Source organism: Pongo pygmaeus, chromosome 10, assembly GCF_028885625.2.
Source record: "Pongo pygmaeus isolate AG05252 chromosome 10, NHGRI_mPonPyg2-v2.0_pri, whole genome shotgun sequence".
Taxonomy (NCBI): Eukaryota; Metazoa; Chordata; class Mammalia; order Primates; family Hominidae; genus Pongo; species Pongo pygmaeus.
Window position 1 is genome coordinate 123685060 of NC_072383.2, and position 26107 is coordinate 123711166.

Sequence of the window (26107 nt, forward strand, 5' to 3'; positions counted from 1 at the left end):
TACACTTTGGAAGGCCGAGGTGGGTGGATCACCTGAAGTCAGGGGTTCGAGACCAGCCTGGCCAACATGAGGAAACCCCGTCTCTATTAAAAATACAAAAAATTAGCTGGGCATGGTGGCACAGGCCTGTAATCCCAGCTACTCAGGAGACTGAGGCAGGAGAATCGCTTGAATCCAGGAGGCAGAGGTTGCAGTTAGCCGACATTGCACCACTGCACTCCAGCCTAGGCAACAACAGCAAAACTCTGTCTCAAATAAATAAATAAATAGAAGGCAGGGACTGTGAAATGTGGGTCTGGCTTTTATAAATGTGTTATTATCATAGAACTCTGCTGGAGGGCAGTTGCCTCTTCCATTCAGCCCGGCGTGATGCTTTGCTGACCGGTTTTGGAGACATGGGGGAGAGCAGGAGGGCAGTGGGGAGGTGAGGAATGGGGACCACCGTGTAAACCATCCTCTGACCTCATTTCCCCAGCCTAAGTGGGAGCCACGGGAGAGAGACCCTGGCAGCAGAAGAGCAGGATGGCGCCATAGGTGGCATCATTTTAGATGTGGTTGAGGAGCAAGACCACAGGTTGTTCTCAGTCCGCAGGTGCCTCTGCTTCCTCTTGTGCCCACCCACCTGGCTGCCAGAGGGCACTGCTCAAACAAACCCGAATGTTTCTCTCTGCATGAAACTCTCAGAATCAAACCCATACCTGCTGCCCTCCATATCCCTTCAAGGTACGATGTAATCCGGCCTCTGAGGGCTGCTCTGACTTCACCTCCTTCTGCCCCCCTCCTCCCTCCTCCCTCCTCCCTCTCCTCTTCCATGGGTGCTTCTGCCACACCAGCTTCCTCACTGTTTCTTCCCAGTTCAGGGCCTTTGCACTTGCTGTTCCCTCTGCCTAGAATGCTGTTCCCAGTTCTTTTTTTTTTTTTGAGACGGAGTTTTGCTCTTGTTGCCCAGGCTGGAGTGCAATGGCGCGATCTCAGCTCACTGCAACCTCTGCCTCCCGGGTTCAAGCGATTCTCCTTCCTCAGCCTCCCAAGTAGCTGGGATTACAGGCATGTGCCACCACACCCAGCTAATTTTGTGTTTTTTAGTAGAGACAGGGTTTCTCCATGTTGGTCAGGCTGGTCTCAAACTCCCGATCTCAGGTGATCCACCCGCCTCAGCCTCTCAAAGTGCTGGGATTACAGGCGTGAGCCACCGTGCCCGGCCTCCAGCTCTTCTTATGGTTGGCTCTTTCTCATTTTCCTGGTCCTGGTTCAAATGCCACCTCCGCAGAAAGGCCTCCCTGACCACCTCTCTAAAGGGGCCTATGAATCCCACTCACTCTCTATCCCATGCCTCTGGTTTGCCTGGTTTTTTTTCATGGCATTTACCCATTTTATCCTATTTGTTCAATGCCAGGTCCTTCACTAGGTGGTAATCTCAACAGGGCAGCACCTTCTCTGTCTTGCTGCCTAGAACCGTGCCTGGCACATAATAGGTACTCAGTAAATATTTGTAAAATGAATATGGAAAGTTAACTCAACAAAAGCGCCTGGGAAAGGTGATAGCTGTATTCAGGAAGCTGAGTCTGCAACTGCCTAAAGACAAGCAAATCTATCAACATTTTCCAAGGGCCCTCCCTCGGGGCTGGAGCAAATCCTAAGACGGAAGCAGAAGGAGCAGTTCCTGGCCTCGGAAGCTGATAATCTTATTCTGAGAAACCATTACATAAACCAAACAGTTTGCAGGAGGGGTGCAAGAAATGGATGAACACGGCCAGGCATGGTGGCTCAGGCCTGTAATCCCAGCACTTTGGGAGGCCGAGGCAGGAGGATCACCCGAGTTCAGGAGTTCGAGACCAGCCTGGCCAAAACGGTGAAACCCCCATCTCTACCAAATATACAAAAATTAGCTGGGCCTGGTGGCGCGTGCCTGTAATCCCAGCTACTCGGGAGGCTGAGGAAGGAGAATCGCTTGAACCCAGGAGGTGGAGGTTGCAGTGAGCTGAGATCACACAACTGCACTTCAGCCTGGTGACAGAGCAAAACTCCGTCTTAAAAAAAGAAAGAAAAAAAGAAATGGTCTCTAGGCCGGGCGCAATGGCTCACGCCTGTAATCCCAGCACTTTGGGAGGCCGAGGCGGGAGGATCACAAGGTCAGGAGTTCGAGACCAGCCTGGCCAATATGGTGAAACTCCGTCTCTACTAAAAATATAAAAATTACCTGGGCGTAGTGGCGGACGCCTGTAGTCCCAGCTGCTTGGGAGGCCGAGGCGGGAGAATCGCTTGAACCCGGAAGGCGGAGGTTGCAGTGAGCTGAGATCGGGCCCCTGCACTTCAGCCTGGGAGACAGAGCGAGACTCTGTCTCAGAAAAAAAAAAAAAAAAAAAAAAAAAATGGTCTCAAAAAAAAAAAGAAAGAAATAGATGAACACTTCCGCAGGTGAGCACTGCCTTTTTCTTGCTTTCCTGTAACTGTGTGACACGCAGCAAGACCAGAGAAAACCACAGAACCAGAGTCCCGTTTACCTGCCGTGTTTATTCTTCATAGGAAGAGTAAGGAAAAATACAGAAGAACGGTAAAAGTATAGTTGGCCTCCCCGTCGGGGAATCGAACCCCGGTCTCCCGCGTGACAGGCGGGGATACTCACCACTATACTAACGAGGATCGCCTGAAAACCAAGCCTTTCAAGTGACTCTCTTAAGGTAAATGTAGCTTTCCCTAAACACCTTCCAAAGAATTAAGCATCTTGTATTTCCCACAAAACAACAGGTCCGACTTGACTTCATGCCATTTTAAGGCGACCGTTTCCTGCTTGGTCTTTTATTTTGCCGCGAGAGTTCAGAAAGCAGACATTAAAAAACAGAAAGCAAAAATGAACAAACAGGCATCAACAAATGTGCATTTGAGACAGGAAGGAGGTGGAGACAGGAAAAACTTGACCTAATTTGATTTATCCAAACGGGGAGTGGCGGGGGAGTTTCCTTTCCCTCTGGCTCCTCGCGGACACTGCTCGGGGCTTTCTTAAACATAGAAAGTAAAAGCCTTTGATCAATTGGAAGGAATCGGCTTCGTCTATGCACCTCCTTTTTCCCCCAGGGGGAAAGAAAAATAGAAACTGCCGAAACCCGGGATCGAACCAGGGACCTTTAGATCTTCAGTCTAACGCTCTCCCAACTGAGCTATTTCGGCAGGCATTGTGGATAGCTTGCTCTTTTATCCTCCTGGTCGTTTTGCCGTCCCGGGTCTTTGACACCGACGCGGGGAATGCAGGTTCAGCAGGGACTGCGTGCAGTGGCCTCTTCGTCTGTCAAAGCCACTACCTCTGAGAAGCCTTCTCTGATCACATCTCCCGCCAAGGCCCAGCCCTTACTATTTATTGCTAACTTTATCATTTTCCTTGTCTGTCTCTCCAGCCAGCATGACAAACACAAGAGGAGCTGGAACCTTGTCTACCTCGGGCACCGCTGTGTCCCTCAGTACCTAGAACAGTGCCTAGCACATTGTGGGGCTTGACAAGTATTTGTTGACTGATGGACTGACTGACTACATGAATGAATGCATGCGTGAATGAATGAATCCCACCTGGCTCAGAGCTCGGCTTTCTCAAGCCCCCTTCTCCGCGCAAAGGAAAAATGTCATCCTCTGGGCGCAGCTCCGCAAGCAGCGCGAGGCGTGGCAGGGATGTTGACACCGCCAGGGCCTGCGGGAGGACGCGTCGGCCGGAACGCAGCGTTCCTCGGGCAGGGAGTGACTCAGATCCGGCCTCCGAGTGTGGCCTCCATGCTTGTGAGCACCTGCTCAGCTTCCAAGTAGGAAGACGTCAACAGGTTGGCATCCAGACTGGGCTCTTCGCTTTGGGAAGTGGGCGGTTGGACGGTGCGGATGTTGTCCGGGAGAGAATCAGGAAGTCCCTCATGACCTGAAGTCATTCAAGAAGCATTCGCCGAGCACCTAATAACCATCTCACCCATCAACAAATACAATTAACAGGCCAGATGCGGGGGCTCAAGCTAGTAATCCCAGAGCTTTGGGAGGCCCAGGTGAAAGCAGACTCGCTGGTAGGAGTTGGAGACCAGTCTGGGCAAAATAGTGAGCTCCCTATCTCTATCAAAAAAAAAAAAAAAAAAAAAAGCCAAACACAATAACAAAATAAGTCCACATAATAGTAAATGCTAAGAAAAATAAAATACCTGCACTGTGGGGGCAGCAAGAGAAGGGAAGATCTGAGAAGACCAGAAGACTGAAGAGCCACGGGAAGACCTGGAGGAAGAGCGTCACAGACGGAGGGAACAGCTAGTACAAAGGTCCTGAGGTTGAAACCAGGTTGGCTTGTCAAAGGGACAGAAAGAAGTCATGATGGAAGAGGTGGAGGGGAAGAGGTGGAGGGGAAGAGATGGAGGGGAAGAGGAAGGGGCAAGGTCTGAATGTGGGGCGGAGACCAGATCTTGCCATCTTTGGAGGCCTAGGAGATGAGCCTGGATGCCCTGGATCTTGGAAAGCCATGGGGGAGTGAGATGATTTCCATCTGCAAAGTCACCCCCGCTGCTGGGTGGAGAATGGACTGGCCAGCCAGAGTGGCAGCAGGGAGTCCAGCGAGGAGGCAGTTGGAGGTGTTGACGAAGGGACGAATTTGAGACTGGCTTCAGAAGGAGGGTGGGAGGACTTGTTGATGGATTTCACATAGGGAACGGGGAAAGAAAGGGGTGAAGGATGACACCCCGCGGCTGTCTGGGCTACCGCATGGATGCTGATGCTCTTGCCCGAGGGCAGGTGCCTCAGAGTGAGTAAGGAAATCAAGACTTCAGTCACAGGCATGTTACGTTTTGAGATGCCCACTACACTTCCAAATGGATGCACTGGGTCAGCCAATTTCCTGAACTTCCTGGAGCAAACCGGAGTCCCCTTAAGAGTCCTCAAACCTGGTGTCATGGGCTGAATTCTATCCCTCCAAAATCTGTATGTTGAAGCCCTAACACCCAATTCCTCAGAATGTCACCGTATTTGGAGATAGGGCCTTTAAATATGTGATTAAGTTAAAATTAGGTCATTAGGGGAAGCCCTAATCCAATGTGACTGTTGTCCTTGTAAGAGGAGGAGATTAGGATTAGGACACAGACACACATGCAGGGGGACGGCCATGTGAGGACCTGGCAGGGAGGCAACCATTCACAAGCCCAGAAGAGAGGCCTCAGAAGAAACCAAGCCTGCTAGCACCTAGATCTTGGACTTCCAGCCTCCAGAAAAGTGAGAAAATACGTTTCTGTATCTCAAGCACCCCCAGCCTATGGTATTTTGTTATGGCAGCCTGAGGAGACTAATACACCTTCCACCCTACTCACTGTGGCTGGATTTTCTGAGAGAGTGGAAAGATTTCACATTGTCTCTCTTCTGAAATTCTTTGCTCCCTTCCTGTCATGAATAGAGCCCCTTCTGAAGATCCTCCCACAAGAGCATGGCAAATGGCCTTTCGGGGGGCCCAGCATTGTGTATTCATTTCTGACATGGGTATCAGGTCTGGCTAGATCCGGCTCCAGACAGCTAGGCCAGCAATGCAGCACATCCAGCTCTGAGCCTGTGAGAGAAGGAGTGGGCTTTGGTGCCCAGCCGGATCTTCAGTCTACAGCAATCACAAACCAAGGTGTGTGTTCCGAAAATGTGTGTTGCTAATGAAATTGAGAAGGGAAAACTGGAGTCTCATGGCAATTGTTAATATTTTTAAAAATGACCAACTCACTTTGTTTTGTTCCCCATAGTTTTTTCTCAAATGATTCAGTTCATACAACCAATGCCCTATTTTTCTCACTTGATAATGTATCAGCTCAGTGCTTTGCATATAGGAGGCTGTCAATGAATCTTTGTTGGATAAACAAGTTGCCAGGTCTTAATTACTTAATTACTTAATGGCTTCTAATGCTGCAGTAACAGATCACCACAAACTGAGTGGCTTAAAACAACAGAAATTTACTCTCTCACAGTTCTGAAGACCAGAGTCCAAAATCAAGGGGTCAGCAGTGCTTGTTCCTTCTGGAGGCTCTGGGGAAGAAAGTGTCCCACGCCACCTCCCACTCCCAGCTTCTAGTGGTGGCCTTGGTGTCCTTTGTCGTGTAGTTTCATCACTGCACTCTCTGCCCACTTTTTCACGTGGCCTTCCTCTCCAGGCCCATGTGTACTTTCCCCTTTTCTTTCTTTATTTTTGTTGTTGTTGTTGTTACATTTTTTGTAGAAATGGGGGTCTCAATATGCTGCCCAGGCTGGTCTGCAACTCCCAGGCTCAAGCCATCCTCCCACCTCAGCCTCCAAAAGTTCTGGGATTACAGGTGTCAGCTACCACAAAAGGCCTGCTTTTTCCTTTGCTGTCTCCTATGAGGACACATGTCATGGGATTTAGGATCCACCCTAATCCGGATCAACTCATTTGAGCTCTTTCTCTTAATTACCTCTTTAAAGACCCTTGGATTCCAAGTAAGGTCACCTTTTGAGGTTCTGGGCAGATACATCTTCTAGGGGGTCACTATTGATCCCACTACAATTACCGATCACATATTTCTTTTTTTTTTTAATTTTATTTTTTTGAGACGGAGTCTCGCTCTGTCTTCTGGGCTGGAGTGCAGTAGCAGGATCTTGGCTCACTGCAACCTCTGCCTTCTGGATTCAAGCGGTTCTCCTGCTTCATCCTCCCGAGTAGCTGGGACTACAGGCGCACATCACCACATCTGGCTAATTTCTGTATTTATAGTAGAGACAGGGTTTCACTATGGTGGCCAGGCTGGTCTCAAACTCCTGACCTCAGGTGACCTGCCCTCCCTAGCCTTCCAAAGTGCTGGGATTACAAGTGTGAGTCACCATGCCCAGCACACATATTTCATTTTCATGAGTTGATTTTTTTTTTTAAGCAAAATATGAGGCTGGGTGTGGTGGCTCACACCTGTAATCCCAGCACTTTGAGAGGCCAAGGTGGGTGGATCACTTGAGCCCAGGAGTTCAAGACCAGCCTGGGCAACATAGTGAGACCCCCATCTCTAATACAAAAATTAGCCAGGTGTGGTGGCACATGCCGGTAGTCCTAGCACTTTGGGAGGCCGAAGTGGGTGGATCACGAGGTCAGGAGATCGAAACCATCCTGGCCAACATGGTGAAACCCTGTCTCTACTAAAAATACAAAAAAATTAGCTGAGCGTGGTGGCCGCGCCTGTAGTCCCAGCTACTTGGGAGGCTGAGGCAGGAGAATCGCTTGAACCCGGGAGGCGGAGGTTGCAGTGAGCCGAGATCACACCACTGCGCTCCAGGCTGGTGACAGAGCAAGACTACATTAAAAAAACAAAAAAAAAACTCAGTATCAAGAATCATAGAAAAGTATGAAGATGTGAACTAATAAGCATCCATATCCTTAGAAACATCCCTCATGGATAGTAATTGAACACCATTCTAAGCCTCTCTGCAGTGGATATATACACAGAGCATGAGAGATTGACAGATTGATTGTATTAAAATGGAATCAGATTATATATTTTATTTTTAATCTTTTTTTGGGGACGGAGTCTCACACTGTCGGTTGGGCTGGAGTGCAATGGCGTGATCTTGGCTCACTGCAAGCTCCACTTCCTGGGTTCAAGTGATTCTCTTGCCTCAGCCTCCGGAGTAGCTGAGATTGCAGGTGCTCACCATCATGCCTGGCTAATTTTTTGTATTTTTAGTACAGACGGGGTTTCACTATGTTGGCCAGGCTGGTCTCGAACTCCTGGCCTCGTGATCTGCCCGCCTCGGCCTCCCAAAGTGCTGGGATTATAGGCGTGAGCCACCGCACCCTGCTTTATTTTTAACAAAAGGCAGCAACATCAATTTTAGTTTCACAAGAGAATAAGAAATCAGAAATGAAATGGAAGGAATTACTGAACTTAAGATAAATCTTTTGGGGCTGGGCGCGGGGGCTCACGCCTGTAATCCCAGCACTTTGGGAGGCTGAGACGTGGTGGATTAACTGAGGTCGAGAGTTCGAGATCAGCCTGACCAATATGGAGAAACCTCGTCTCTACTAAAAATACAAAATTAGCCAGGCGTGGTGGCACATGCCTGTAATCCCAGCTATCGGGAGGCTGAGGCAGGAGATCACGCCATTGCACTCCAGCCTGGGCGACAAGAGGGAAACTCCATCTCAAAAAAAAAAAAGATAAATGTTTTTTGACCCCATGAGACAAATTAGTTTGTAATCAATTCCATGTGTTAAGAAAAAAATTAAACATTTAGAGGCTTTATTTTTATTTTTGAGATGGAGTTTCCCTCTTGTCGCCCAGGCTAGAGTACAGTGGCACGATCTCCGCTCACTGCAACCTCCGCCTTCTGGTTTCAAGCAATTCTCCTGCCTCAGCCACCCGAGTAGCTGGGATTACAGGTGCCCGTCAGCACGCCAGGCTAATTTTTGTATTTTTAGTAGAGACGGGGTTTCATCACGTTGACCAGGCTGGTCTTGAACACCTGACCTCAGGTGATTTCCCCACCCCCCGACCCCCCGACACCCCGCCGCCTACGGCTCCCAAGGTGCTGGGGTTCCAGGCTTGAGCCACCATGCCCGACACCATTTAGAGGCATTTTAAAAGAATTCACATCAGTTTGGCCGGGCGCGGTGGCTCAGGCCTGTAATCCCAGCACTTTGGGGGGCGGGCAGATCACGAGGTCAGGAGATGGAGACCATCCTGGCTAAAACGATGAAACCTGTCTCTACTGAAAAACACAAAAAAATTAGCCGGACGTGGTGGCGGGTGCCTGTAGTCCCAGCTACTCGGGAGGCTGGGGCAGGAGAATGGTGTGAACCCGGGAGGCGGAGGTTGCAGTGAGCAGAGATCACGCCACTGCACTCCGGCCTGGGCGACAGAGTGAGACTCTGTCTCAAAAAAAAAAAAAAAAAATTCACATCAGTTTAAATTGGCACGTGCCATTCATCACCTGATATAGAGCAATTCATTTAACTGTCTTCTGATCTGTGGTTATTTAGGTTGTTTCTGCATAGGTTTTTCCTTTTGTGTTTAAGATTTGTTCACTAAAGGCAAAATTCCATATATAGATTATGAAGTCCGAGTGTGGGATAACAGGATCTGGAAGCAGTTTCTGAAAAGGCTGAAGCCATTTATAGCTCCATCCTTCCCATTCCGTTCCTGTCTTCTCCAAACAAGGCTTAGGCTTAGTCTTTTTTTTTTTTTTTTTTTTTTGAGACAGAGTCTCGCTCTGTCACCAGGCTGGAGTGCAGTGGTGTGATCTCGGCTCGCTGCAACCTCTGCCTCCCGGGTTCAAGCGATTCTCCTGCCTCAGCCTTCCGAGTAGCTGGGACTGCAGGCCACCTAGCTAATTTCCACCTAGCTAATTTTTTTTTTTTTTTTTTTTGTATTTTTAGTAGAGACAGGGTTTCATGTTGGCCAGGAGGTCTCAAACTCCTGACTTCAGGTGATCCGATCGCCTCCGCCTCCCAAAGTGCTGGGATTACAGGCATGAACCACTATGCCCGGCCGGTCATTTTTAAAAGTAAATGTTTTTGTTTGTTTTGTATTGAGGTGAAACTCACATAACATAAAACTAGCTTTAGAGATCGGGTTCTCACTTATATCTCAAACTCCTGGCCTCAAGCCATCCTCTCGCCTTGGCTTCCCAAAGTGCGGCAATTACAGGCATGAATCAATGCGCCTGGCCAAAACCAATTATTTTATTTATTTTCTTTTTTTGAGATGGAATCTCTCTGTCGCCTAGACTGGAGTGCAGTGGCATAGTCTCAGCTCACTGCAGCCTCCGCCTCCCAGGTTCAAGCGATTCTGCTGCCTCAGACTTCCGAGAAGCTGAGATTACAGGCACATGCCACCATGTCTGGCCAATTTTTTCATTTTTAGTAGAGACGAGCTTTTTAGTAGAGGCCAGGCTGGTCTCGAACTCCTTACCTCAAGTGATCTGCCTGCTTCAACCCTACCAAGTGCTGGAATTATAGGCGTGAGCCACTGCACCCGGCCCAAACCAACCATTTTATTTTATTTTTATGTATTTGTGTGTGTTTTGTTTTGTTTTGTTTTGTTTGTTTGTTTTTTGAGATGGAGTTTCGCTCTTGTTGTCCAGGCTGGAGTGCAATGGCGCGATCTCGGCTCACAGCAATCTCTGTCTCCGGGTTCAAGCGATTCTCCTGCCTCAGCCTCACAAGTAGCTGGGATTACAGGGATGCGCAACCACGCCCGGCTAATTTTGTATTTTTATTTTTAGTAGAGACGGGGTTTCTCCATGTTGGTCAGGCTGGTCTCGAGCTACTGTCCTCAGGTGATCCACCCGCCTGGGCCTCCCAAAGTGCTGGGATTACAGGTGTGGGCCACTGCCCCTGGCCAAAGCCAACTCTTTTACAGTGAGTAATTCAGTGGCATTTAGTACATTCGCACTGTTGTGCAACTCCCATCTCTATCTCATTCCAAACATTTTCTTTCTTTTCTTTTCCTTTCTTTCTTTCTTTCTTTTTTTTTTTTTTTTTTTTGATGGAGTCTCAACTTGTCACCCAAGCTAGAGTGCAATGGCGCGATCTCAGCTCAGTGGAACCTCCGCCTCCCGGGTTCAAGCAATTCTCTTGCCTCAGCCTCCTGAGTAGCTGGGATTACAGGCGCACACCACTACACCCGGCTAATTTTTTGTATCTTTAGTAGAGACAGGGGTTTCACCATGTTGGCCAGACTAGTCTCGAACTTCTGACCTCGTGATCCACCTGCTTCGGCCTCCCAAAGTGCTGGGATTACAGGCGTGAGCCACCACGCCCAGCCCTTATTCTAAAGATTTTCATCACCCCAAAGGAAACCCCATACCCGTTAGCAATCACTCCCCATTTTCTCCTTTCTCCAACCCCTTGCAACCACAATCTGCTTTCTGCCTTTAGAATTTTGGTTATAAAAACAAAAACTGCACACAAAATTTTATTAATATTGTCAACCTAAATAGCAAAGAGAGAGAGGCTCTCTAAAAGAGAAGATACTTATTTGGAAATACAGCATTGCAGTGGGAATACGTGTGCCATAGTAAACTATGTGCACATTCAGGGAGGAAAAGACAAAGGGTTTTTGTTTGTTGTTGTGTGTTGTTGTTGTTTTTCTGGTTCCCAAGTTTTATTGAAGAACTCATACAAAATATTCCAGATAAACGAATTTTTTTTTTTTTTTTTTTTTTTTTTTGAGACGGAGTCTCACTCTGTCACCCAGGCTGGAGTGCAGTGGCGCGATCTCTGCTCACTGCAAGCTCTGCCTCCGGGGTTCACGCCATTCTCCTGCCTCAGCCTCCCAAGTAGCTGGGACTACAGGTACCTGCCACCACGCCCGGCTAATTTTTTGTATTTTTAGTAGAGACGGGGTTTCACCATGTTAGCCAGGATGGTCTCGATCTCCTGACCTCGTGATCCACCTGCCTCAGCCTCCCAAAGTGCTGGGATTGCAGGCGTGAGCCACTGCGCCTGGCCGATAAATGAAATTTAATCCTCGTTTTCCTCCTCTTCTTCGTCCTGGTTAATTTGGAAGTAACGTAATTCGTAACTCTATTTGCTGTTAGCAACTACGCGCAACCAATCATGTAGATTATTATTCTTCAGATATTTTTTGGTGAGATATTTCAAATACCTTTTGGAAAAGGGCAGCTTGGATGTCACGCTGGTCTTGCTCTTGCTCCTTTCGACGGTCACTACCCCTCCACCAAGGTTCCCAGCTTTTCCGTTAATTTTCATCCTTTCTTGGAAAAACTGCTCAAAGTTGGCAGCATCCATGATTCCACCTTCTACGGGGTGGGTGCGATCAAGAGTGAACTTTGGAACCTGCTTCCTTTTTTCGGCCCCCCTTTACCACAAGCTTTTTCATGGGTGCCATGGCTGTAGTGGAGGCAGAAAGAAGACAACATTTGTCTGTTTGTTTGTTTTGAGATGGAGTCTCTTCCTATCACCCAGGCTGATAGTGCAGTGGTGCAATCTTGGCTCACTGTAACCTCCGCCTCCTGGGTTCAAGAAATTCTCCTGCCTCAGCCTCCCTAGTAGCTGGGACTACAGGCACCCGCCACCACGCCCAGCTAATGTTTGTATGTTTAGTTGAGATGGGGCTTCCCCATGTTGGCCAGGTTGGTCTTGACCTCGTGATCCTCCCGCCTCGGCCTCCTAAAGTGCTGGGATTACAGGCGTGAGCCACCGCGCCCGGCAGGAAGACAAATGTTTTTAAAGGAAAAAAAGGAGGAGGATTACATAATTGTTCTGACATAATTATGGTTGGCTACAAAGATCAATAACAGAGGTGACTGTAGTCTGAGGCTGGACAGGCAGCTGCTTGGCGGACGTCCTTGCAGTAGTCTTTTTTGTGTAAGGTCGCGAAGGCCTTTGTGCAAGGTTGTGGTTTTTCTGGAGTCTTTTATCAGGTCTGCAAGCATGGGAACCCTCTCTTCATGGCCTTCCTTGGTTCTATTTGTCAGGGTTTATTTATTTATTTATTTACTTACTTACTTACTTACTTAACATCCATGACTTCATTTTGATTCTGACAACTTTCACAACATCATAGGTTGAAAGTAGTAACTTGTGTTTTACTTCCATTTATTTAAATACTTCTAAGAGCCAAGCTTTTCCGTAACTTTTATTAATGAAACATTTTTCCTCTTCTGTAAATTCATTACCTGTTGATTGTGATCTACTGATATTCTTGAATTTTTCTTAGTGATTTAAAAAATTATTTCTATAATAAAGATATTAGGCTGGGCAAGGTGGCTCACACCTGTAATCCTAGCACTTTGGTAGGCTAAGGCGGGAGGATTGCTTGAGCTCAGGAGTTTGAGACCACCCTGGCTCCTCCTAGATGATTGAAAGGACACAACGTAATAGATATGCTGTAATTGATAAAGAGACCTTAAAAAAAGTAAAATCAGGAAGATTACCAAATAGTTGGTCTGCTCAAGCTTGCAAGTTATTCGCACTTAGGCCCTAAAATATTTACAGAACCAGGTAGGAGCTATCTATACTGACTCTAAATATGCCTTCAGGGTATCTCATACATTTGGAAAAATTTAGGCTGAGCGAGAACTATTTAACAGTAAAGGTAAGGAACTTGCGCATGAAACACTAGTTGTTCATGTTCTTAATAATCTTCAATTACCGGAAGAAATAGCCATTGTCCATGTTCCAGGACACCAACCTAACTTTTCTTTTAAAAGTCAAGGAAACGGCCGGGCGCGATGGCTCACGCCTGTAATCCCAGCACTTTGGGAGGCCAAGGCGGGCGCATCACGAGGTCATGAGATCGAGACCATCCTGGCTAACACGGTGAAACCCTGTCTCTACTAAAAATACAAAAAAACCAGGCGTGGTGACAGGCGCCTGTAGTCCCAGCTACTAGAGAGGCTGAGCCAGGAGAATGGCGTGAACCTGGGAGGCGGAGCTTGTAGTGAGCTGAGATCGCGCCACTGCACTCCAGACTGGGCGACAGTGCTAGACTCCCTCTCAGGAAAAAAAAAAAAAAAGAAAGAAACTTAACAGAATGCACTGAGGTCAGGCACTTCCAAGAGCTGACCCATCAGTCAGCCCTTATTCATCCCCGAGTAGGTGTATGGTGGTATTGTGGAGAACCTTTACTGGACACTTTGCCAAATAATTGGAGCGGTACTTGTGCTCTGGTTCAGTTAGCTATCCTTTTTACCCTGGCATTTCATCAACCAGAAAAACAAACAAACAAAAAAACACGACATCGTAAAACAAGAAAAGCGTCTCTTAGGTCCTTTGACCCCCATGTTTATTTAGATACAACTGACATTCCACGAGGTATATCAGATAAATTCCAAGCTAGAAATCAGATAGCTGTGAGGTTCAAATCCCTTCTCCCACAAATAACAATTAATAAGAATGTAAATTGGATAAACTATATTTATTACTATCAGCAACAATTTATTAACTGTACTTAAAGATGCTATTAAAGGAATAGCAGAACAGTTAGGATCCACTAGTAAAATGGCTTAGGAAAATAAAATGGCTTTAAATGTAGTATTAGCCGAGAAAGGTGGTGTTTGTGTTATAATTAAAACCCAATGTTGTGCACAATCTTCATCCCAAATAACACGACTCCTAACAGAAGTATAACCAGAACCGTACAAGGTCTCACTGCTTTGTCTAAAGAGCTAACTAGAAATTCTAGAATTAATAACCCTATTTCAAATTGGCTAGGACGATGGTTTGGTCAATGGAAGGAAACTATAACCTCAATTCTCACTTCTATTACTACCGTAATAGGTATACTTCTCCTTCTCGGATGTTATATTACACCATGCCTCCGGAAGCTAATGACAAAATTAATAACGACAGTTCTTGCCAAAACTACTAAAACCTATCTTAACTCTCCTCCACCTTACTCTAAGAGACTTCTCTTCTTAAAAGCTCAAGTAGAACAATTAAGCCAAAGCATGCTAAAACAGTTTAAAAAGGAAAAACTACAAAAATTAAAAGGGAAGGAATTCTAGAAAGCAAAAGTTCGTCTTCAAAGCTTCCCCTTTAAATCATAAATGTTATTGATATCTTTTCTCAAAACTAACTTTCTTCAAGTTTCTTATTTTATAGTAATAACTCTCTGTTAAGCCTTAGGTAGCAAATGTAACAGAAAAAGCACACTCTGACTTCGGTATCTATGTTAAACATGCTCACAGGCACGTAGTACATTCTATGTCCTTGTACCTTTGTCAAAATATTCGTGCTGGACGTGCCCAGGCATGTCCCAGCTTGCAGCCTACACTCCTCCTTATTTAGGAATATTATTACTTTTCTAAGTCCTTTCGTGAGGAACATCCTTTTTTCTTTTGTTGCTCACTGCCTTTACCTATTTTAAAAAGTTTTGAACTGTTAGCTAATCGGGTTTTAGTTTAAATTGTGAGGTCTGGCTGCAGCCAATGCAGTCAAAACACAGCAATAGGGACCTCGTGCATAAGGAATAAATATTCTTATGTCTTTTTTACTTTATGTATGCTCGTGGCAGAATTGGACGGGCACCACCCTTTCTGAGAAAGTAAAAATCTCCTTGCTGAGGAAACTTTTTGTCTAATTGCTAATTCTTCTCTGCGACATCGGGGAATAAGTATTTATTTTCAACAGTAGTTGTATCTGACTTTTAAAAATTAGACGTATCATTTTGATAAAAATCGAATAAGAGAGGAAAGAAAAGAAGGGAGAAAAAATAGAATTCCAAAAGTCCAGAAAGGTACAGAAATGGAAAGTCAAAAAGTCACTCCTCCCACCCACCACCCGAGTCCTTCTCCCCAAAGGCCCCCTATGTCTACAGCTGATCGTGACTGATGTGACCTCGGGCGGGCCACGAAGCCTCTGTCTGTGCCTGTATTTCATCAGTTTGACGTGGAGAAAACGGCTCGTTGGTAGGATGCTTGAGGATGTAATGCGTGAACACTAAAGCGCTTAGCAATACCGCCCCGCACATGTTCAGAACTGAATATTGTTGGCTGCTGCTCCTGCTGCTGTTGTTACCGTGATGCCAGTCAGAAACATTAATATACTCACACATTTGTGTGCATATCTATAATTTTTCACATAAAAATGAACCTATTGCGCACACTGCTCAGCACCCTCTTTTTTCTTCCCACCAGCTCTCCTTGGAGGGGAAGGAACCCTCCTGAGGGTCCTAATTCACAGTGCTGCAGGCACACCTGCGACGTGCACATCTTCGTATACCTACTCAGTGTATTTTGGAACACTGAAAAGCATCGCCAACAAGGTCTCCTCTCTGTATTTCAAAATACTAACATTGTTGACCTCCCCGTCGGGGAATCGAACCCCGGTCTCCCGCGTGACAGGCGGGGATACTCACCACTATACTAACGAGGACAAGCCATACCAGGCTTTCTGCAGCTCCCTTCTTATGTCCCTACCGTTCTCCCGCTGTCGTTCCTACCCTTTCCAGGCCATCCAGGCTCTGCGCCGGGCGCCCTGGCCGCCAGACTTTCCCAGGGTGGGCAGAGGCCCCTTTGAGTGGCTGGAGGCACTGCACGTTCCCATGCTAAGGCACCTAAACTAGCAGAGCCAAGGGCACTTCCTGTATCACCATCCCCAGAAAAACTGAGCCTACGGGTAAGGGGATGTAGCTCAGTGGTAGAGCGCATGCTTTGCATGTATGAGGCCCCGGGTTCAATCCCCGGCATCTCCAGACCTTTTTCCGCCTTTTTCGGGCAAATTACAGTCACTGTCTTATCCTCCCCTGGTATCCCTGGATAAGACAGGCCAGGCAAGCTTTCTCAGCCTTCTTGGACTTTATAGTCTAGTTCCGGAGACTTAACAATAAGCAAGTAGCAATACGTTTTATGAAGACAATAATGGCGATGAGATGGAAACTCAGGGATGCATGAGTGGGGGTTGCTTTAGATTAGCTGCCAGGGGAGACCTCTGCAGAAACAGTGCGTCAAGCGGAGGAAACCGCAGGTGCCAAGGCCCTGAGGCTGGAGGAACTGTGTTGAAGGGGCAGGAAGAAAGCCATGCCCTGGAGCTTAGTGAATGAGGATGAACTTTATCTTGGAAGACACTGGAAGGCCTGACGCAGGGGAACGCGACCAGATTCAGATTTGAAAAGGCTCCCTCTGGCTGCCATGCGGAGAATACACCCTGGGCGTGGGTGGATGTGGGGAGATCGGGAAGCAGGTGCAGCCACCGCCCGGGAAGCTGCTGGAGACTTCCTCCAGGGGTGCCGCAGAGGAGGTGCAGGCATGATGGAGTTCACGACAAATTCTGGACCTGGTTGCTTAGTATTTCCTAATGGAGAGGTAGCACGCTTTATTACATTCCTCCTAGTGATTCGGGTAATTTTGTTTCCTCTCACTGAAGTGTTGTAGTCAGTGATCTGGTGCATGCGTTTTCCTTGCCTTCTGGCGCCGGTACCTCGATGGGGCAGATTTCCACAGGGAGTGTTGCAGGGTCAAAGGGCATGGATACTTTTAAAAACGTACTTCTCTGTCGCCCAGGCTGGAATGCAGTGGTGCGATCATAGCTCACTGCAGCCTCGAAATCCTTGGCTCAGGCGACCTCCCAGCCTCCCCAGCAGCTGAGACTACAGGTGTACTTCACCACCTCCAGCAAATATTTTTCTTTTTTTTTTTTTTTTTGGTAGAGACAGGGGCCTCGCTATGTTGTCCAGGCTGGTCTCGAACATCTGGCCTCAAGTGGTCCTCTCACCTCAGCCTTCCAAAGTGCTGGGATTACACGTGTAAACCACCATGCCTAGTTTATTTTAAATATTGTTAGATTTTGGGCCAGGCATGGTGGCTCACACTTGTAATCCCAGCCCTTTGGAAGGGCGAGGTGGGCAGATCATCTGAGGTCAGGAGTTTGAGACCAGCCTGGCCAACATGGTGAAACTTCATCTCTACTAAAAATATAAAAAATTAGCTGGGTGTGGTGGCACACACTTGTAGTCTCAGCTATTTGGGAGGCTGAGGCAAGAGAATCACTTGAACCCAGGAGGCAGAGGTTGCAGTGAACACAGATCGCACCCCTACACTCCAGCCTGGGCAACAGAGCAAGACTCTGTCTCAGAAAAAATAAATAAATAAAAACAATAAGTCTTGCTGGAGTTTTTCTAAAGGCTGTGGCAACTTACATATTCAATAACAATGTATGAAGGTGCTCTTTTCCCTATATTCTCAGCACTGGGTGTGGCCATGAGTCTTAATTTTTCCAATCTGTTGGGTAGGAAGTAGAACTGAATTATTTCTTTGCTTTTTTCCTGCCCACTTCCTAGGGTGTGCATGTTTTCAGGTATCTACCAGCCATGCAGATGCAGGTTTTTGTTTTTTTTTCCCAGATGGGAATCTCACTCTGTCATCCAGGCTGGAGTGCAGTGGTGCGATCTCAAATCTCCACAACCTCCACTTCCTGGGTTCAAATGATTCTCATCCCTCAGGCCCTCGAGTAGCTGGTATTACCAGTGCGCGCCACCATGCCTGGCTAATTTTTGTATTTTTTTGAGACGGTGTTTGGCCATGTTGGCCAGGTTCGTCTTGAACTCCTGGCCTCAGGTGATTTATTTGCCTCGGCCTCCCAAAGTGATGGGATTACAGGTGTGAGCCACTGCACTCGACCTTAGATGTAGTTTTTTTTTTTTTTTTTGAGATGGAGTTTCGCTCTTGTTGCCCAGGCTGGAGTGAAGTGGCATGATCTTGGCTCACTGCAACCTCTGCCTTCTGGTTTCAAGTGATTCTCCTGCCTCAGCCTCCGGAGTAGCTGGGATTACAGGCACTCGCCACCACGCCTGGCTAATTTTTGCATTTTTAGTAAAGACGGGGTTTCACCATGTTGGCCAGGCTGATCTCGAACTCCTGATCTTGTCTGACCTCGTGATCCGCCAGCCTTGGCCTCCCAAAGTGCTGGGATTACAGGCATGCATGAGCCACCGCGCCCGGCCTAGATGTAGCAACTAATTTCTTCATGGCCTTTGCCTGTTGCGTTTTTCTCACCAAATTGCAATAGCTCATCCAATAGTATGACGCTGTTTATCATGTTTTGCAGTATTTTTCATCTATTCTTTCATCTTCTTTGTTTATACAATTTACCATGTCAATGTAAGATTTTGATAAGGTAAAATGTCTCCCCTTTCCTTTACAGTTTCTGGAAAGTTTGTTTAACTTTGTTTTTGTTTGTTTTGTTTTGTTTTTTTGAGAGAGACAGGGTCTCACTCTGTCATCCAGGCTGGAGTGCAGTGGCACGATCTTGGCTCACTGCAACATCTGTCTTCCGGGTTCAAGTGATTCTTCTGCCTCAGCCTCCCAAGTAGCTGGGATTACAGGTGCCTGCCACCACACTGGCTAATATGTGTATTTTTAGTAGAGACGGGGTTTCACCATGTTGGCCAGGCTGGTCTTGAACTCCTGGCTTCAAGCGATCCACCTGCCTCGGCCTCCCAAAGTGCTGGGATCATAGGCGTGAGCCACCATGGCTGGCCTTGTTTAATTTTGAAAGCTTTTTCCAATGTTCTTACAAATATTCATTGCAATTTACTTTTTAACATTTGCCCTACCATGTTTTGGGGACCCAGGATGGTAAGCAAGACAGAAGATCTGCTGTCACTGGGCTTGCTCTCCAGAGTGGGTGGCAGGCAGGCCACCCTCCCTGGGGAGGCGTCTAGAGGGGCTTGCCTCTGAAGATGAGAAGCCAGAGGGAGCAGGAGTTAGGCTCAGAGCACCCCGGGAGAGGGAACGGCACCTGTGAAGGCCAACAGGGCTGCTATGGGGAAGGTGGAAGGAGGGCAGGTTGGCCCTCGGGTGTGGTGTGAGTGGAGTGTCTGTGCATGTCCAGTCTCAGAGGCCACGTTCAAGTTGGCCTTGATCCCTTGGGTAATGGGGACTCTTCATAGGGCTTTGTCTCAAAAAAAAAAACTTTTTTTTGTCTCAAAAAAAAAAACAGAAAAAAAAAAAAAAAAGAAGAAAAGCTAAATGACATTGGCCAGGCAATGGTGCTGTTTTTTTTTTTTTTTCACTCCTAGGTATATACCTAAGAGAATGGAAAATATACATCCACACAAAAACCTGTACATAAATGTTCACAGCAGCTCTATTCAGAATAGCCTAAAAATGGAAACAAATAAAAATGTGGTCTATCCATACAATGGGGTATTATCCAGCCATAGGAAGGAATGAAGTACTTCAGGAGCTCAAGACCAGCCTGGGCAACACAACAAGAGCTGTCTCTACTGACAATTTTAGCCCAGTATGGTGGAGTGCGCCTGTAGTCCCAGCTATTTGGGAGGTAGGAGGATCACTTGAACCCAGGAGATGGAGGCTGCAGTGAACTAGGATCGCACCACTGCACTCCAGCTTGAATGACAGAATAAGATCCTCTTGAAAAAACAAGCAACAAGCCAGGCACAGTGGCTCACACCTGTAATCCCGGCACTTTGGGAGGTGGAGGCGGGTGGATCACGAGGTCAAGAGCTCGAGACCATTCTGGCCAACATGGTGAAACCCCGTCTCTACTAAAAATACAAAAATTAGCTGGGTGTGGTGGCATGTGCCTATAGTCCCGGCTACTCGAGAGGCTGAAGCAGAAGAATCGCTTGAACCCGGGAGGCAGAGGTTGCAGCGAGCCAAGATTGCGCCACTGCAGTCCAGCCTGGTAACAGAGTGAGACTCCGTCTCAAACAAACAAAAAACCAAAAAAAAAAAAGCAACAAAAGAGATGAATGTCCGAACGGGCAAATCCAGAGATAGAAAGTGGATTCGTGGGGCCTGGAGCTGGGGAACTGGAAGAAATGGGGGCAGACTGCTGATGGGTACAGGGTATCTTTTTAGAGCTATAAAAATGCTCTGGAATCAGGTCATGGTAACGGTTGCACAACTGTGATATACTAAAGGCAACTGTAAACCTTAAAATGGGGAATCTCATGGTATGTTAATTACATAACATTTTTTAAGAAGAATTGCCTGATTACAAATGTGGATGCTCTGCTGTGGTGTGGAGTGCAATGAGGAGGCAGGGACGTCCCTGAGGAGGCTGCCCTGGCACCTGAGACAGTGGTGGAAACGATGGCTTCCGCTTTCATCTCAGAATTGCCAGCCCACGTGCGGTGGGATTTTAGGAAAGTTGGAGGTCAGTACTTTCGAGTGGGAAACAGCCCAATTCTACATGTTAGTGAGGAATTCAAGTCTTCCTCAATCACTGGGCGGGTCAAGCGAAACGTTGTCTGCAGGCCACCCTGGCTCACGGCCCTGCCTTGGGCTCCTGGGGAGGAACAGAGTGAGAAGGGCCAGGCTGCCATCTCAGCTACGGGGCAGGTGGGGAGAGGGAGCTGCTCGGGCTTTGAGAGCAGCCAGGGAGGTAAGTAGACCCAGTGAGGAGAGGCCTCCTTAAAGCAGACAGCAGTGCTGGGAAGGCAGGTCGGCCACCAGGCCACGTCCCGGGACAGCACCTGGCCACCTGGGTGTCCTTCCCCAAGTGCATTCCACAACACGATCTGGGTGCAAGGAACATTTTATTCCATAACTGTCTCCACCGAAGCCGCAGAAGCAAAGCCAGGAGCGGAATCCATCCTGCCAGCGCTGGGCTCTGGGGAGACGTCTGTGCCCTCACCATGGAGGACGGAAGGGCAGGGGCCTCCCGACTCCTTGGTCCTGCCTGGGGCGCTCCTGTCCCTCTTTCTTGCTGGGGGACCTACCCCACCCTCCCCCTCCCACCTTGGCCACAGAAGAACAAGGGAGACAAACTGAGGGCTCTGCAGTCCCCATTCAAGGCCGACATAATAGTCGTGTGGCCCCAGCCCAGCTAGGCGCATCCTCTGCGGCATGGCAGCGGTGACCAAGCACAGCCAAGGTCAGCTCCGCTCCCTGCCATCTGAGAGCTGACCACAGGCAGACGAGATGCCCACTCCCTGTTGCCGTAACACAGGAAAGGTGCTGGCGGCCACCCTCCCAAGAAGGCATGGAGCCTGGGGGCCCCCAGCCAGGCCCCTCAAGGTCAATGCAGAGCTCGATGGCTCACCTAATATCTGGAACGGCCATGAGGCCAGGGCTGGGCGTCCTCCCTGACTCTAGAGAGGGAAGAATTGCAGGAAGGAGGCCCTCCACGTGCCTCCTCGGCCTTCTGGCAGGGCGGGCAGGGAAGGGACTGGAGGCCTCCAGCCCTGCTGCTCCACAGGGGACTAATGTAGCCCAAAGAGCACACTGAACAGAACAGCGTCCAGCACATGAGATGAAATCATCATCTACCATATAATAAACAGTTCAAAAAGTCACCCCCGGGCCAGATGGCACGGGCGGCAGCACGCTTCATACGGAATCAAGCTCTCATGGACGAGGGTTCCCAGGGCTTGACCTGCTTCCTGAGAGCAGGCCATGAAGCCCATGCCAGGTGGTCACAGTCGTAGGGTGACAGGCTGCTGCCATCCCTCCAGTCCCCAAACCAGTCCTCGGCTCTGGTCAGTGGACAGTGGTGGGGGGCCAGGCTTTCTCGATATCGGGGTGCACGGCCTGTGGCAGCCACTCACAGTACTCAGCCAGCAAGTCTGCAGGGGAGGGAAGGAGGACAGCGTCAGGGTGACCCTGGGCCCAGGGACTCTCCTCAGGTGGCAAAAAGCTGGCCAGCAGCCATGGGGCCAGATCCTTCTGCCAAGCCAGGGCTGACCGTGCACAGAGCACAAAGCCCCTGCCTCAGTGACCCCATCCCGTCCACTCCCACCCCCTGGCCCTGGTCAAACTCACATTTGGGGTTTTTCTTCCAAGCAGCCAGCAAGGCTTCATGGCAGTCAGCCTTCTCTGCAACCAGGGCTCGCAGAAGGCTCTCCGTACGGGGCTGCAGCCTGTGGGGCAGGGATGCAGGTTGGTGGCAGGCAGCCAGGGCACAGACCGGCTGCTGCTGGGGGCCTGAAAGCAGGGCAGGCATCACCACCCCACCAGCCCCACCCAGGAGGGTGAATAGCTGGCTGGGCATGGTGACATGCACCTGTAACCCCAGTTACTTGGGAGGCTGAAGTAGGAGGATCCCTTGAGCCTGGGAGTTGGAGGCTGCAGTGAGCCATGATTGCACCACTGCACTCCAGCCTGGGCGACAGGGCAAGAACTTGTCTCAAAAACAAACAAATTGGCTGGGCACGGTGGCTCACGCCTGTAATCCCAGCACTTTGGGAAGCCGAGGCAGGTGGATCACCTGAGGCCAGGAGTTTGAGACCAGCCTGGCTAACATGGTGAAACCCTAGCTCTACTAAAAATCCAAAAATATTTGCCGGGCATGGTGGCGGTCGCCTGTAATCCCAGCTACTCAGGAGGCTGAGGCAGGAGAATCACTTGAACCCAGGAGGCAGAGGCTGCCGTGAGCCGAGATCATGCCATTGCACTCCAGCCTGGGCAACAAGAACAAAACTCTGTCTCAAACAAACAAGCAAACAAACAAAACTCAAAAGCAAAACAACATAATTCTCTAGACAGGCCTTCTAAAAAATAAATAATAATAATAAAATAAAAGAGAAGGCAAAGGGTCCCCTTCCCTTAATCATCCCGGGACGGAAGGCTCTAGATCCTACCTCCTCCCATCCACCCTGGCTGCCTCTGGTCCACATTCCTCGCCCACCAAGGCTGCTCTGTGCATGCAACTTGTCTCATCTAGAACCTTCCTCCAGATTTGTGCCCAGCTGTAGCCCTGGCTCCTTTGAATCTGCCCAGTAAGGTTCTCCCTGACCAGCCCAGTCGCACTCCACCCCCTGCCCACCGAGGCCTCACTCATGTCCTGCTCTGTCCCTCTGGGGCCGAGCAACACCACTGTGGGACAGAGATCGTGTCTGTATCCTAGCCCCGAGAACATGCCTGGGACAGGGCCACACTGGAAAACGTGAGCTGGGTGACTGACGCGGCTCCTGACAGCCCAGCAGCAGGTGCTGTGCCCCACGCCCCATCTCGAGTCCCTGGCACCTGCCTGCACCTTCAGGCCTGCCTCCAGTGCCCCAAGCCCCTGCGCCATAGGCCCCACCAGCCCCAGGAAGGGGGAGGCGTCTGTGGGTCTGGACCACAGGCAGGAGAGCAGAAGCAGGAGGCAGAGGGTGAGCCCTGAAGCAGAGGTGGTGGGCGGGATGGGGCAGGGGTCTGCTCAGCTGGGAGGAAGTCCCCAGGGCCAGGAGGGCAGGATGCCTCCCACTGACACCTGGCAGCTCTGTGGGAGCTGCCCAGTGTCTCCCCTATCCCAGACTCATGTCCACCCAGAACATCAGCGTGTGACCTTATATGGAAACAGGGTCACTGCAAATGTCACGAGTTAAGGAGAGGTCATCCTGGAGTGGGGTGGGCCCTGAATCCAATGACTGGTGTCCTTATAAGGAGAGAACACAGGGAGGGAGACTAGAGACACACAGAGAGACGGCCACGTGAAGATGGGGGCAGAGACTGGAGTGATGTGGCCACAAGCCCAGGAGGCCGGCAGAGGCAAGACGGACCCTCCCCGAGAGCCGCTGCACAGAGCATGGCCCTGCAGAGCCTTCAGACCTGAGCACAGACTTCTGATGTCTTAAGCCTCCCCGTGTGTGGTGCTTTGTCCCGGCAGCCCTGGGGAGGTCATTCAGGCCTCGGACCCCTCCTGCCCACTGCGAGGCTCCCACCGAAGGCAGTACCTGGCCCATGTCTTCAGCATGGTGCCGGGGCTGGACAGCAGACAGCTCTGGTATGAGGACAGCTTGCGGAAGACCTGATGAGACCACAGGAAGGGGTGAGGCCCGGGCTGCTGCTGCCCACGGTACCCGAGATGACGGTCTGGAGCCGCTGTGCCACCTACCTGCCCTTCCAGCAGGAACCGGGCAAAGTGCTTGTAGCGGTCAATGCCCTCTGGAAAATCCACCTCGATGGCGGGGAGCGGCCAGCCCACGCGATCTAGAGGGTGCGAGCCAGTGAGACCGGGACCCTCCTGCAGCTGCCCTCCCAAGTCCCATCCCTGCCCCACCCGAGACACACACGTCCGGGGGCAGGGGATGGGACCATGTGTCCGAGAAGCCCACGGCTGCAGGAGGCTCAGGTTGCCCAGGACACTGCCCTGACTCACAGAACACACTGGCCCGGTGACACAGCACCCGCCCCCGCTCGTGGCAGTAGGTAGGGGCTGGCTCCTCCAGGGGCTTGTCAAATTGGCAGTAAGAGGGCAGCAGGGCCGGGATCCACTGGACCTCCACGCTAGAGACGCCTGGGGGCCGGGGGAGGAAGCTGGGGTCACAGCGGCACCCTCCGTGGGAGGGGCTGCCATGCCTCTGCCCCAGGGTCCCAGCCACACCCCCATTAGAGCCACCATCGGGGGACGAGGGGCTGTCCGCAGGCCTCGGCACCTTTCATGTACATCTTAGTGGTCTCCACGATTTCCTGGTAGACCACAAACTCCGGGAGCTCTTTGAAAAGGACGGAGCTGGGATGGATGAAGACAGGGTCGTCGAGGAGAGGGGTCTGCAGAGAATGAAGAGTAATGGGGTTAGGGAAGAACCCACGCCCAGGGGCTCCGCATACTTTCAACCCAGGAGAATCTGATTATCCACACCAGCCACAAAAGTGGGACAGTGTTCCATCTGCCGGGAAATGCGGCCCATCCAAACGCTGATCCAGTCGTGAAAAGGAAGGAAGTACCGGGTGCGGTGGCTCACGCCTGTAATCCCAACACTTTGGGAGGCCGAGGTGGGTGGATCATCTGAGGTCTAGAGTTCGAGACCAGCCTGGCTAGTTTCAGTATGTTGGTGAAACCCCATTTCTACTAAAAATACAAAAAATTAACTGGGCGTGGTGGCGCACACCTGTAATCCCAGCTACTCGGGAGGCTGAGGCAGGAGAACTGCTTGAACCCGGGAGGTGGAGGTTGCAGTGAGCTGAGATCACGCCATTGTACTCTGGCTTGGGCAACAAGAGCAAAACTCCTTCTCAAAAAAAAGGAAGCACTGACACCTGCCATGGCGTGGATGGGGCTTGAAAGCATCACACTAAGTGAAAGAGGCCAGACATGAAAAGCCATGTATGTTAAGATTCCACTCATGCCAAATGTCCAGAACAGGCAGATCCACAGATGGAAAGCAGGATCATGAAAACGGGGGTGACGGGGAACTGGGGACTCACAGCTTACAGATGTGGCGTTTCTTTGTTGGGTAATAAAAATGTTCTAAAGTTAACTATGATAATGGTTGCAAAACTGTGAAAATACTAAAAACCACTGAATTGAACACTTTAAATGGGTTTAAATGCAGGCCAGATGCAGTGGGTCCCACCTGTAACCCTAACACTTTGGGAGGCCAAGGTGGAAGGATCCCTAGAGGACAGGAGTTCAAGACCAGCCTGGGTAACACTGCCTGTAAGCCCAGCGTTTTGGGAGGCCGAGGCAGGCAGATCACTTGAGGCCAGGAGTTCGAGACCAGCCTGGCCAAAATGCTGAAACCCCTTCTTTATTAAAAATACAAAAATTAGCTGGGCGTGGTGGCACATGCCTGTAATCCTAGCTACTTGGGAGGCTGAGGCAGGAAAATTGCTGGAACCCAGGAGGTGGAAGTTGCAGTGAGCTGAGTTCGCACCACTATACTCTAATCTGGGCAACAGTGAGGCTCTGTCTCAAAAAAGAAAACAACAACAACAAGATTAGTTGGAGGTGGTGGTGTGCCCCCTGCAGTCCCAACTACTC

The 26107-nt window shown here is 49.6% G+C and overlaps 1 protein-coding gene, 4 non-coding genes and 1 pseudogene across 7 annotated transcripts in view; 1 reads left to right on the forward strand and 5 right to left on the reverse strand.

Annotated features, from left to right (window-relative positions):
* Positions 1–2571: 2571 nt before the first annotated feature.
* TRNAD-GUC (transfer RNA aspartic acid (anticodon GUC)) lies at positions 2572–2643 on the reverse strand. Its single transcript has one exon. It is a non-coding gene; the product is annotated as a tRNA-Asp (tRNA).
* A 452-nt stretch (positions 2644–3095) lies between these two features.
* Positions 3096–3168, reverse strand: TRNAF-GAA (transfer RNA phenylalanine (anticodon GAA)). The gene has a single exon. It is a non-coding gene; the product is annotated as a tRNA-Phe (tRNA).
* Positions 3169–11452: 8284 nt separating this feature from the next.
* Positions 11453–11840, reverse strand: LOC129010122 (large ribosomal subunit protein eL22-like; annotated as a pseudogene).
* A 3917-nt stretch (positions 11841–15757) lies between these two features.
* TRNAD-GUC (transfer RNA aspartic acid (anticodon GUC)) lies at positions 15758–15829 on the reverse strand. The gene has a single exon. It is a non-coding gene; the product is annotated as a tRNA-Asp (tRNA).
* Positions 15830–16076: 247 nt separating this feature from the next.
* Positions 16077–16148, forward strand: TRNAA-UGC (transfer RNA alanine (anticodon UGC)). Its single transcript has one exon. It is a non-coding gene; the product is annotated as a tRNA-Ala (tRNA).
* A 4790-nt stretch (positions 16149–20938) lies between these two features.
* DHX37 (DEAH-box helicase 37) overlaps positions 20939–26107 on the reverse strand; it is a 42864-nt gene continuing 37695 nt past the window's right edge. Inside the window, exons 22-27 of one of the 3 annotated variants that reach the window (XM_054443827.2) lie at positions 24780–24894; positions 24503–24640; positions 24239–24333; positions 24078–24151; positions 22183–22280; positions 20939–21986 (exon numbers count right to left, since the gene is read on the reverse strand). In XM_054443827.2, the coding sequence (XP_054299802.1) occupies positions 21901–21986; positions 22183–22280; positions 24078–24151; positions 24239–24333; positions 24503–24640; positions 24780–24894 (606 nt within the window). In that variant the 3' untranslated portion in view covers positions 20939–21900. Of the gene's footprint in view, positions 21987–22007; positions 22281–24077; positions 24152–24238; positions 24334–24502; positions 24641–24779; positions 24895–26107 lie in introns of those variants that run through there. The other 2 variants (XM_054443828.2, XM_054443825.2) reach the window with 2 other exon arrangements.